Source organism: Barbus barbus (genome assembly GCF_936440315.1).
Source record: "Barbus barbus genome assembly, chromosome: 19".
Classification (NCBI taxonomy): Eukaryota; Metazoa; Chordata; class Actinopteri; order Cypriniformes; family Cyprinidae; genus Barbus; species Barbus barbus.
Genome location: NC_136747.1, coordinates 17,231,147 through 17,244,484, shown reverse-complemented (window position 1 = coordinate 17,244,484; position 13,338 = coordinate 17,231,147). Strand labels below are relative to the sequence as shown.

The following is a 13,338-nucleotide window of genomic DNA, read 5'->3' as shown; positions in this document are numbered from 1 at the left end:
AGAAAATAGAAGACTCTTACCTGTGACCACCAATGGTTGCATTCTGTGGATGTAGGAAAAATCGGGTATTTTTTGGGTCAACCTTTGAGAATTCTGTTAAATTGTCATCTGACTAATTGCGCTGTAAATAGGATATATTTTAAAAAAAATAAAAGAAACTTGTATTTTCAGTACACTTGTTCACAAAAGTGTACTGAAAAGAAACATTTTCACGGTCAGAACTTTCGTGATGGAAATAATATCGGGTGGGAAGAAAATGTTTTTGCGGGCAAATGCAATGTTTATCAGGGGTTAAAATAGTTTTATGAAAGAACGAAACTTTTGCACGTAAACAGTGTTTCTCGAGGGAAAGCAAAGTTATTTTCAGGGAAACAATTTTTTTTAACTTTTTTTCATAAGAGAGAACACAGAAGTTTTGCAAGTAAATGCAAATGCATTGAAATATATGTATACATATATTTGTTTTATTATTAGGATGGCGGATGGAACATTTAAACAAAAAAAAAAAGTTGAACATTGTCTCACCATACAGCTCCATAAAAGTGCAATTTCTATTAATTTAATATTTTATTTAGCTTGGTACATTATGTTTGTTGTTTTAACCATGATGTCAGCAATAAAACATGGCATTTTCTAATATAATTAATATAATATTAGCAGCCCTATTCAGAACATAAACATGCAATATGGTTGTAAAGACTACCTTTGGTTTAAAAAAAAAAACACACTGCAGCCTATGAATATAAGCACACTGACTTAAAACTACATGAATGGGAATATTGATATATGTAATAACATATAATAGGAGTGGTTACATCTACATAGTCTAGTAAGCAAATTCCTGAGGAAAAAAAGTGCGTTGCACCTCGCAAACGCAAAAATTCCAAACAACCTTTTAAAAAATAAGCATATACTAAAATGATACATTTTCCAAACCAAAAAGAAAAGTCCACCAAATGCACTTTATATTCTATGGATGAAACCAGTTTGGACTATTCCATTTATAACCACATAGAGGAGCTGCACACCAAGATAATGAATGCAGGCTCATTCTACTGACTGAGATTATATTTTTGTGCAGGTGCAGTTCTAGATTATATTTTTGTGCATGTGCACTTCTCATATCATCGAAAAAAGAGTGGTTCAGCCCCTTTTAATACAGTAATGATCAAGCTGTGTGTGTTTGGCAGATAAGCCACCTGCATGTTTGTTTTTACAGAAAAAATAACACTGCTTATGACAGTTTGCTACTCGGTTAGTCATTCAGGAGTTTTTCAAAACTCTTACGCAGGGTGGTAATGGTGATGATGATGGTGATGGTGGTGCTCATGGTGATGATGGTGTTCGTGTCTTTGAGGAAGGGGGATAAAACCCCCAGGAGGAACAGCTGGCCCGGGCTGTAATTCTCTGTCATGGTTGCTTCTGGAAGGTGATGCAGTCTCACGGGCTCGGGCACGGATGCGTTTGCTGGAGCTGTGCAGCAGAGGTTGCTGTTGCTGCTGTTGGGATGGATGGCACCAAGTCATAGGGTGATGCCCATGGAGCTTACTGGGTTTGGTTGTGGCTCCACTATAACCGACAGACTTGCTGCGGTTGCGGAGTGACCTGAGGAATGGAATGGATTTTCCAGATGACTCCACAGGGTTGCAGGTCTCGGTTTGAGAGCGACGATGATGGTTGCGGGAAGAGCTCTCCTGAGGCTGCTCCTCAGCGCATGTTTCTGGAGCTTTGATAGTAGAATAAATCATATTTAAGAAAGCTAAACATCTAGAATCTTCTAGAATTAGAACAGAATAAACTGAATAAAATTGGCTTTCATAAAACTGAGCTCAGCCATTTTCACTGGCCTTACTGAAGTTCAGAGAATAAATTTTAAGCTATCACCTTCAAATCGAGAGGTGTAGTTTTCAATTCCAGCCAGATCTAGATAGTGGTTCCTACGTTCTGTGTTTTCATCTACGGAGTACTGCTTCCTCTCCGAAACACCCAACTGATCCGAGTTCAGCTGTCTGACAGACAAAATAATACAGTATTATTGAATATTGTGTTGGTAATAGTGTTGTTCTTGTTAACTAAAACTATCAAAAATTATTTCATTAATTTAAATTAAGCTTAAAATAAAATAGTAAAACAAGATGCAAAACTCAGAAAATTAGACATGTTGCCTTGGCAAATACCTAAATAAAACAAGTTATATTTACATTTAGTCATTTAGCAGACTCTTTTACATAAAGCGACTTCTAAATGAGAGAAAAAAAAAAAAAAATAATATAGTAAGTAATAATATGCAAGTGTATACAGTATCTCACAGAAGTGAGTGCACCCCTCCCATTTTTGTAAATATTTGATTATATCTTTTCATGTGACAACACTGAAGAAATTACACTTTGCTACAATGTAAAGTAGTAGAGTGTACAGCTTGTATAACAGTGTAAATTTACTGTCCCCTCAAAATAACTCAACACCGCTGGCCACAAAAGTGAGTACACCCCTAAGTGAAAATGTCCAAATTGGGCCCAATTAGCCATTTTCTTTCCATGTGACTCGTTAGTGTTACAAGGTCTCAGGTGTGAATGGGAGCTGGTGTGTTAAATTTGGTGTTATCACTCTCGCTCTCTCATACTGGTCTCTGGAAGTTCAGCATGGCGCCTCATGGCAAAGAACTCTCTGAGGATCTGAAAAAAAGAACTGTTGCTCTAAATAAAGATGGCGTTGGCCAGGGGTCACCAAACTTGTTCCTGGAGGGCTAGTGTCCTGCAGAGTTTAGCTCCAACCCTAATCAAACACACCTGAACCAGCTAATCAAGGTCTTGCTTGATATACTTGAAACTTCAAGGCAGGTGTGTTGAGGCAAGTTGGAGCTAAACTCTGCAGGACACCGGCCCTCCAGGACCGAGTGTGGTAACCCCTGGCGTAGGCTATAAGAAGATTGCCAAGACCCTGAAACTGAGCTGCAGCATGGTAGCCAAGACCATACAGTGGTTTAACAGGACAGGTTCCACTCAGAACAGGCAACTCGCCGTGGTCGACCAAAGAAGTTGAGTGCACATGCTCAGCGTCATATCCAGAGGTTGTGTCTGGGAAACAGACGTATGAGTGCTGCCAGCATTGCTGCAGAGGTTGAAGGGGTGGGGGGTCAGCCTGTCAGTGCTCAGACCATACGCCGCACACTGCATCAAATTGGTCTGCATGGCTGTCATCCCAGAAGGAAGCCTCTTCTAAAGATGATGCACAAGAAAGCCCGCAAACAGTTTGCTGAAGACAAGCAGACTATGGACATGGATTACTGGAACCATGTCCTGTGGTCTGATGTGACCGAGATAAACTTATTTGGTTCAGATGGTGTCAAGCGTGTGTGGCGGCAACCAGATGAGGAGTACAAAGACAAGTGTGTCTTGCCTACAGTCAAGCATGGTGGTGGGAGTGTCATGGTCTGGGGCTGCATGAGTGCTGCCGGCACTGGGGAGCTATAGTTCATCGAGGGAACCATGAATGCCAACATGTACTGTGACATACTGAAGCAGAGACTGGGCCGCAGGGCAGTATTCCAACATGATAACGACCCCAAACACACCTCCAAGATGACCACTGCCTTGCTAAACAAGCTGAGGGTAAAGGCGATGGACTGGCCAAGCATGTCTCCAGACCTAAACCTTATTGAGCATCTGTGGGGCATCCTCAAACGGAGGGTGGAGGAGCGCAAGATCTCTAACATCCACCAACTCATGGAGGAGTGGAAGAGGACTCCAGTGGCAACCAGTGAAGCTCTGGTGAACTCCATGCACAAGAGGGTTAAGGCAGTGCTGGAAAATAATGGTGGCCACACAAAATATTGACACTTTGGGCCCAATTTGGACATTTTCACTTAGGGGTGTACTCACTTTTGTGGCCAGCGGTTTAGACATTAATGGCTGTGTGTTGAGTTATTTTGAGGGGACAGAAAATTTACACTATTATACAAGCTGTACACACACTACTTTACATTGTAGCAAAGTGTAATTTCTTCAGTGTTGTCACATGAAAAGATATAATCAAATATTTACAAAAATGTGAGGGGTGTACTGTAGAGAGAGATACTGTATATAAATAATGTGACAAGTCTCGGTTTGTCTAACGTACACGTAGCAAGTTTATTTTTTTATAATATATAAAAAGAAAACAAGTAGATAGAATAGAAAAAAGAATAGAAAACACTAGTGTTAGAGGGTCATTTTTCATTTAAATAAATAGAAAGAAAAGTCGAAAGAATCGAAAAAGAATAGTGAACGCTAGTGTTAGAAGGTCAATTATTTAATAAAAAAGAAAACAGGTAGTTAGAATAGAAAGAGAACAGAGAGTGCAAGTGTTAGAGGGTCATTTTTAAATGAACAAAAAGAAAAACAAGTAGATAAAATGCAAATAGAATAGAGAGTTCTTGTGTTAAAAGTTGAAGTACAAAAATGACTAAAACTGAAAACTAAAAAGCTTATTAGAAATAAAAATTACAAAAGCACATTAAAATTATAAAAACTTGATAAAAAAATATAAAAATATATAAAAGTAAATGCTACAAATATTCATAAATACCATATTAGTATATACTGTAAATAATACTAAAATAACACTGGTATAATTACTGGTTACTGTTACTATAATTGTATTCCATTTTGTTATAATTTTGTTCCACTAGGTAAATAATTCTAATTTTGTTGGCATTCATTTCCTGTATAAATATTTCTCAAGAATAACCTTTGATTCATTCATATATGCAATACTAAAAATCACCTGATTTGAGAATGAGGGCTCTCTGCACATTGTACTGGATCCTCTATTTGATTCCGCTCATTCAGAGACATCCCAGCATCCCATTCTCAAGAAGGACAACAGTAAAATGTGAATAACACTGCATTATATCATGATTATTTCAGGAGATTGCTCAAATAGCATATGAGACCATTTGTTTTGTTTTTTTTAAGATCGGAAGATAGGTTCTGTCTTCACCTTTTCTGTTGCCTTTTCTGCTGTTTAATGGAGTGACACTCAGCTTCACACGCAGGGTTGTGCCATTGCTAAGCACCAGCTGTTTGACTGATGCCTCAACCACCTCACAGATCGTCTGCATCAGGCTCAACATATTCTGCAACAAACACAATGAGAGAAACTCACCATTGGCTAAAAGATCACTTTAATGAGATGGTAGGTCCTCTGTCAATACTGAAATTTACCTCTCTAGTTATTTTCCCATTGCTGTCCAAATCATACAATGTGATCATCCACTCTTGATGATTTTCATCCATGACAGACACATTACACCCCTTGCCCTGATATCAACAAAACAGTGGAAGGACTTGCAATCATTTCTGAATTAGCATGACAACATGTTTATTAATAAAAGATTTTGAGCAGATTTCTGAACAGTATGTCAGGTAGGTCGTCTTTGGAGTTTCACAATAGGTACAATATTCATTGTTTCATATGCAGTTATCTATGACAAAAACTTACATAATTTTTCCCATTTCTCCTAAATGAATCTTTGAGTGGATGCTGTCTTTCATTTTCAGGAGAAGAAAGCGGAGGAGTCTCCATTACTCTCTCAGGTGGTAGTGTTACTGCAAATAACAGATAATGTTAACAGACCTTACAAAGGCCTCGACTGAGAAAACAAACATCTGTCCAAAACATTTTTTTTTTTTTTAAATCCAACATTATAGAATATTTAAAATGACAGATTAGTCTGTAATACTTTGCTTTAAACAATGGCACTATTTGTAAATGAGTTTCCTTTCACAGTTCAACTTACCCTGTAGTGAACAGTACTGATCTGACAACTGATCTTCTTTTGGATCTCTACCACTCAGATCCTAGAGTTAAATAGGAAAAACAAATCATTAAAACTATGGACATCCAAATAAAACAATGGACTGGAGTGCAGCTAGTGTGCAGTAAAGGACCCATAGGATGATTTACATTACATTACAAAGCATAGAAAACAGCACTCATGCTAGTTTCTTCAGAGGGTGAACATCTATAAAATTATAAATTCACAAACATGATCTATGAAACTTTGCATTACTAAGTCAGTTTTGTATATAATTTGTATAGACAACCTGTTTTCGAGCTGGAAAACCAGCCCCCATAATGAATTCACCAAGAACAAGAAAAAATTACTTCATTCTTTGCACTCCTGTGGTCTTAAGCCCAATTGTTTCCAGACACATTGCACTGCTGGTTTCTGAGGGAGGAAGTGAATTGCCCTCCATGACAAAACAACTCAATATCATCTGTAATCCTCCCTGTCACAACTCTGTCCCTCTTACACTAGCAGAAAACACAACTTTATGTTCACTGAGGACATCTGACTATCTAACTAACTTTTCATGTCATATTCCAAGGTTTTAGCATTTTTTTTACTTAATGTAATGTAATTTTGCTTTAAATATTCCTGGAGGGAAAAAAATACCACAATACACTATGATATTCATAGAATATTTTAAACATTCTGAAAATTGTTGTGAGCAACCACCATAAAAATGTTCAAATTTAGAATATAAAATAAATCCATCACACATATTCTTCTGGATTTTTATTATTAAATATAGTAGAATATCATATTATTTCAGATTGAATGTAATATTATGTAATCTTTTATTCAAAAAGATAAAAGTGTTAGCACTGTGAATATGAACAGAATTCCCTCTCAGACAGGGACGTGATTTAGATACAGTGTTATTCATGCCAGCTTTGACATCATGCACAACTATAAAACCAGATATTAACTCACAAACACATTAAGTATAACACCCACAGTGTGCTCATTTAAGGCCAGATGTGAGAAGCATATGGTTCTAGACAAACTGTATTTGAAGTAACACACACACAACTACTTTCTTTTATGAGCCAGAACCATGAATTTATCTGGAGAAAACATCTTAAGAACATGCAGTCAGCTTTCCGTCTGAGTGAGCTTGTTTAAAAATCACCCAACACAAAATAATAAATATATTAGGGATGCTCCGATATTTAAATTCTGGCTGATACTGATAAGCCAGTAATTATTTTCAAGTTACGGTCAATAACTAAAAACTGGGCAAATAGGGCAATATTAAAATTCTACACTATTTTTCTCAAAATTAATTAAATAAAATGCTAAAAATGCTATAATATACTGTATGAAAAACAAACATTCATTTTGCCAACAGAGTTCATAAACTAAATAATTGTTAGTGTTTAAAAGATTCATTTTAAGTGAGTGTTAGATGACAGCAAAGGAAATATAAAAACATAGGCTATGAAAATAAACAATTAAAAATCCAACAACTATATGCACTCTAAAATGCAAAATTGTAAAACTCTAAACAATTTTTACAGAAAAAAAAAAACTTTAGATATGCTGCAGTAAAACCCTGTTATTTGGTTAACTTTAAGTTAACCATATGGCAGTGGCTATTTGCACTAAGTGTAAATAGCAATGGATTCTATTTACACTATGTACACTATGCAAATAGTGGCAATTATCTGCACCTCAGTATTGTAGTACATTATAAAACAGTACGCAATAATAATGTATTGAGTGTAAATTATAGTTTTAATTCAAATTATTAAATGGACGCCAATTTATTGGGACAAGCCCTCCCTACCTACCCTAACCCTACCCAATACTCTTATTTTCAACTTTTTGATTATTTCCTTCATTATTATTTAAAATAAATGCCATTCTAATGCGATATGAGATTTGAAAAGGGAGAAAAAAAGTTTGGCAACAGGCAGTCGAACTCGGGTCGATCGTGTCAAAAAGCACGCGCCTAACCATCTACGCCACTGAAACTGATACTAAATTAGCGTCTTTTTTAGTGCTGACTAACTCAATCACACGTTACTGGGTGGAGTTAGTGTAAATAATCTTTGCCAAGATGGCCTATTTGCACAGTGTAAATAGACACTCCGTAACCATATAGGCTACTGTCAAAAACCATAAAAGGATTAGCATTGCTTTATATGTAATTTTACTGTAAAATACTTCCAAATGTATGGCTTTTGCAAGCACAAATTATTTAATCAGTAAAAGAATAATTTTTTTTATTCTCATTTTATCATTAATGTACATTTGGGAGTTTTGTGTAATACTTTCTGCTGTAAACATTAGTAGTAGTAGTAAAATATACAGACACCAATATGCCCCTGTACAACCTAAAACATTGCCTCCGTTTATTTTTATTTATTTTTTTTGCAACCACCACTGACATTTTTTTTTTTTTTACCATAAATTTGACAAAATATTTTTTCATATGTATTTATCCAAGAAATGAAATACTGGCACATAAAAAATACATGAACTTTTTCCATCTATTAAATTTCATCTTTTGCACCACATCCAAATGTGCAACCATAAACCAAACTCTCTGCATCACGCTGCTGGAAGCAGAACTTGCAGTCTGACAGAAACCTGAAGAACAAAGCCCAAAGAAGTGTGATGAGTGATCTATCAGTCTGCCAATGATTTCTCTCAACATCATGGCCAAACCTCTGCCACGCTCTGCTTGCTCTAGGGCCTTTGATGTGGGCTCAGATTACCAGCTTGGAGGTTTTTTTTCCTGCCCTGAGCCGGGTGTTACTGGGCCAGACACCCCCTATCCCAACTCCAGTTCCTCTTCACCACCCACTCACACTGCTGTCTGTGCCCTTTCACGAGGTTCAGAACAGTACCTGGCTTTGTTTCCTCTCACTTCCTGTCACCAAACACCTGGATGGAACCCTTATTAAAGGGTGTGAGAGAGGGAGAGAAACAACATGCCATTTGGGTTGGAGTATGATCGCGCTAAAGGTACTAGAATATCCAACACCATTTGCTAAAAATTTTGAGGCTGGATATGATTGATTTAATCTTTCATGGTCTTGGAATAAACTCAAACGCAATCCAGCATCACTATGCCGTCCATGTTTAGATGGGCAATCATTTAGCCAGAACTGCATAATGGCTTAGTTGTAGTATTCCTTTCTTACCCAAACTTGATTTTATTAGTATAGACTAATAGCATACAAGTATTTAAAGGGATAGTTCACTTATTCAAAGGGATAGTGCATTCATCATTTTGAAGAATGTGGGTAACCAAACCATTGACTTCTACAGTATGGGAAAAAAACTACTATGGAAGTCTATACGGACCAGAAACTGTTTGATTACCAACATTCTTCAAAATATATTTTCTGTGTTCAGAAAAACAAAGAAATTCATACAAGTTTGGAACAACTTGATGATGAGTAAATTATATGAATTTTATATTTGGGCCTTAGTAAGTACTATAAAAACTGTAGTCTATATAAACCACACATCAAGCTTATACCACTGTGTTATAGTTACACTCTCCAGGGATGTCTAGGCAAACTAGTTGTGCTAGCTGACGAAAGCTGCCCTTGTTTTTCTATCAGATAAATATCAACACATGAAGGTCAATAGAACAGGACAGAATGTGTTTATCTGTTACTTCGCAACGTGTATTTTCAGTCCCTTTAGCCCTTTTTATTTATTTATATTTATACTTTATTTATACTTCATTTTAGGGTTTTACTTATCCATCCAACAAATGTTGAGTATTGGCAGTCAACAGACTTAAGTAATAACACTTAACGAGTTTGCTCGTATAAAATAATTGAAGAAAACGCAGCAGTCGTCCTATGCACCCTATTCTAAAGAGACATGGATCACTGCCTCCAGCACACGCTTCCTTCCTTACGTCCTTTGAAGTGGGACAGAGAGGAAAAAGGGTGAAAGAAAGGATTCTTCCAGCCTTTCCAAGCAAACACAGACTCCTTTGAGCCCTCTGAGACCAAAACCTTTCAAGTGTCCCTGGCTTTATGACCCACACTGCAGGATGCTGCCATGAAAAACCAGCGTCCTAATTAGACCCGAAACAGAAAACATACACATGTCCTCATTCAAAGTCAAAGACTGATTTAGTTCAAATAAATTGTGTGTGTAAAACTGAAATTAATAAGATTTGGCCAATGTATTCTTATAATCTCATGTTTTGGAGACTATTTTGTATGTGATGTACACTCTCAGGGGCGGTACCCTTTTAAAATGTATTCATGTTTACACTTTAGGTACTAATTTGTATTTTGAAATACTAAAATACAACTTTAAGATACTAATATGTATCATTTAGTGGTAAATAAGGTACAAAGATGTACCTTTTTAGCTTTTGTACCTTAGGGTACAAAACTTTCTAACTTTTTTTTGAGAATGTACAGCAGATATAAACATTTGTCAACTCATGGTGACATGCATTCTAAATTGGAATCTAAATTGTTACTTAATTACTTAAAATTTGTCACTTAGCAACAGTATGCAAAACCACATGTTATTTAAAGAATGCAAGTACTATTTGCTAAATTTTTTCATACATGTTCAGGTTGCACAATGGACAGGTTTTTTGTCACATTGAATTTTATGCGAGTTACAGTCTTTACAGTAGAATGTCCTTAGACATAAATGTCCTAAATCGCATGTAACTTTCAAAACTATTTTATTGTACACATTACGTCGCACAGTTTTGTTTTCCTTTCTGTCAAAAATTAAATATGACACTATCTGACTAAGAACTATGGATTCATCATCTGTGACTGAACAGGCCGAACATGAACAGGTTGCCATTATGCACTTTCCCTGGGATTGTACCCATGACCATGGTACTAGCAAATAATGTTACATTCTTTGCAATATCACAACTTGCTTTTCATCTTAAACCTTTCTTATACATCTTTAGTGAGATATGGTCATCAAGCATCTCCAAGTAGGACTGTACATCTTTAAAATATAAAGGGAAAAAAAACGTTTCAATGCTACAAAAATCCACAAAACTGTTCAACTTCCTGCATGTCTGAATTCGCCTGAAAACAGCACTGTGTTTCATGGTCCTAACCACCAACCCTGATCTCTGAATTAGATGTTTGATACACATAGCATCTCCACAACAATCCAAGGCCTTTAGCTGAACCGCTCATCAACATTTTGCAACTCGTTTGCAGCAGCCTTCATCATAGCACTCCTCCCACCAACTACACCTCCTTTCCCTCCTCCAACCACTTCCCCCCATTTTCCCCATCACAGCCTCCCTCTGTTTTCAAAACTAATAACAGATGTGTGGTGGGGCTGCGCTCATAGACCCTGCTGTTCTGGCTGCCGGCCATATGCATTTCACACAGTGATGAAGGCTCCAGGCTCCGCTGAGAGAATGAGAGCAAAGGAAAAAGAGGGAAGAGACCCAACACCATTTAAATACAATGCTGAGAGTACAGTGTAATACGGAGAAAAGCGTTCAGTGCCTGGTTGTTCTCAAAATCTGAGTAAAGTGTGGAAAGGATGAAGACAATTTACATTGATTTGTGTTGACTCGCATTTTCATTTCTTCACTTCACCTCTAACAATGCAAGAAAGGTATACAATATTTTTAGATGAATTAAATAATAGGAATAATTGCAGCTTGTCTATTATATCATATAATCACATCTAAAAAAATAAAAAACTATTGGTATTTTAGAGTTTGGCACCAGACATTAGGTCAAAATAATACAGATAAATCTAATGTATTGGTTACATAATGTACAAATGAAAGAGTTTTATAGCAACACTGTTTATTTTAATAAGCAAAACTCACATTGCATAATATTAAAAAGAGATCAGTAGTCTATTCCATGTACATTACAACAAGAATACAGTATGCATTGACTATAAATGTAGCCAATTTACTTTTTAAGAATTATTCTATATAATCTAGTAATGTTTCATAATGGTTTAATAAAAGTTAGGATGAAGTGTTATCAATAAACGTTGTACTCATCAACCAATTAACACTTTACAGGTTTAACCCTTATACATGCACTTAGATTTAGTTATGCAGTAAACTTAAATCTATCCTGAACATTAAAAATTGTCCCCTTACCTGTTTGTTTCTGTCCACTTCAATACACTCAGCCTCCTTGAAAACATCTCCTAATACAACACAAATGTCCATTTAATAACCTTTCTTATGTAATAGCTATAGCCTATGGATAATGAAGTTATAGGCTACATGTATCACCTTACCCTCTGGATTTTCTCTACGTTTACATGCTAGGGGGAAAAATAAAACAAGAATGAGAATAAAGTCACTTGAAATGTTTTAACGTCTGGCATGTTATTCGCAAAGTGTCTTACCAGGTTTCGATTGCAGTTTTCCCATGTTGATTTCATTTACGGAAAGAACTAACGAGCTGTCAATTCAGGAACAACTGGGACATCTTCTGTGCCTTAAATGAATTGGAGCTGGATGTGCATGTTTCCACTGAAAACTGTCCATATTATAGTCGGAGACTGAAATGAAGTTTGGGAAAGTCTAGTCTTCCATAAGGATTTGTACACGCTCAACTCACCCTCCCTTTGATGATGTACACCTCCTTCAGTTTGAGCGCACTTTATTCATTGGACAGCCTGGTAAAATTTGCATGAGAATTCTTATCCAAGTCTTCGACCAGATTCCTAAACTACATGTTCAGTTTTCATTTCTCCTCTTAAGAATGATTCACTTCAAAGCTCTTTAAAATGACCGATTATGTTTCAAATTGAACACAACATAGGCCTAAACATTTAAAATATATATTCTAGTTTTGTGACACCTAAATGCAGTATAATACGTTTTTAAAATGTTAACTTTACGGCATTTCATTATACAAAATAAGTTGCAATGTATTTCATCAATTAAAAAAAAAAAAAAAAAAAAGATTATAGCGTCCTCTGGTGATGTCTTGAAATACAACATGTCACGAAATAGGAAGGTGATCTGTTTTATTCCTCTTTCTCTCTCGTCAGTATGGGCCATTCTAGAAGACTGAGAATGAGAAATGAGACTGAGAATGAGAAATGGATGTGTAGATCTGAAAAACTAAGTACAAACAGCAATCAACAGCAACATAAATAGGCTATTCCAATTAAATGCAACTGCTATTTTCTACTCTGTACCTGTACCTAAGGAAAAAACTGCTCTGAAAAATCAACAAAAAACACCTACAGGGGAAGAAGGGTGCAGAGGATGTACTAGATATATTGGAAGAATCAAATATGCAAAAACCTCCTGTAAAATGTGCTTGACCTACAGACCAAGACAAAAATGAGCCACTAATTCCATACAAGTGACAGTATAATGAACTTACCTCTCACTCAAATCAAATGAAAATCTTTAACAAGAAACTCATGTCTGTCTAGTGTGAAATCAGGAAATTCTGTTAGAAAAAGAGACAACAACATGGAGCCCTATTATGTTTTATCTTAAGAACATTAAAACCACTGAAAGACTAAATGAAACTGATGTAAACTGTAATGACTCA

General features: G+C 36.2%; 1 protein-coding gene across 2 annotated transcripts; it reads right to left on the bottom strand.

Moving 5' to 3' along the window:
- Positions 1-417: 417 nt before the first annotated feature.
- On the bottom strand, positions 418-13,233 carry LOC306885145 (protein naked cuticle homolog 2-like). Of its 2 annotated transcripts, XM_079441501.1 has the most exons (12): positions 13,165-13,233; positions 12,388-12,842; positions 12,173-12,306; positions 12,062-12,088; positions 11,919-11,968; positions 5,780-5,840; positions 5,482-5,588; positions 5,205-5,300; positions 4,981-5,116; positions 4,765-4,849; positions 1,885-2,009; positions 440-1,726 (listed from the first exon to the last, which is right to left on the bottom strand). In XM_079441501.1, exons 3-12 carry the CDS (start codon positions 12,195-12,197, stop codon positions 1,284-1,286), a joined length of 1,155 nt encoding a protein of 384 aa, XP_079297627.1. In that variant the 5' UTR covers positions 12,198-12,306; positions 12,388-12,842; positions 13,165-13,233; the 3' UTR covers positions 440-1,283. The 2 variants fall into 2 exon arrangements, with proteins under 2 accessions (XP_079297626.1, XP_079297627.1); XM_079441500.1 differs by lacking the exon at positions 13,165-13,233 and having other exon boundaries at positions 418-1,726; positions 12,173-12,714.
- Positions 13,234-13,338: the final 105 nt, after the last annotated feature.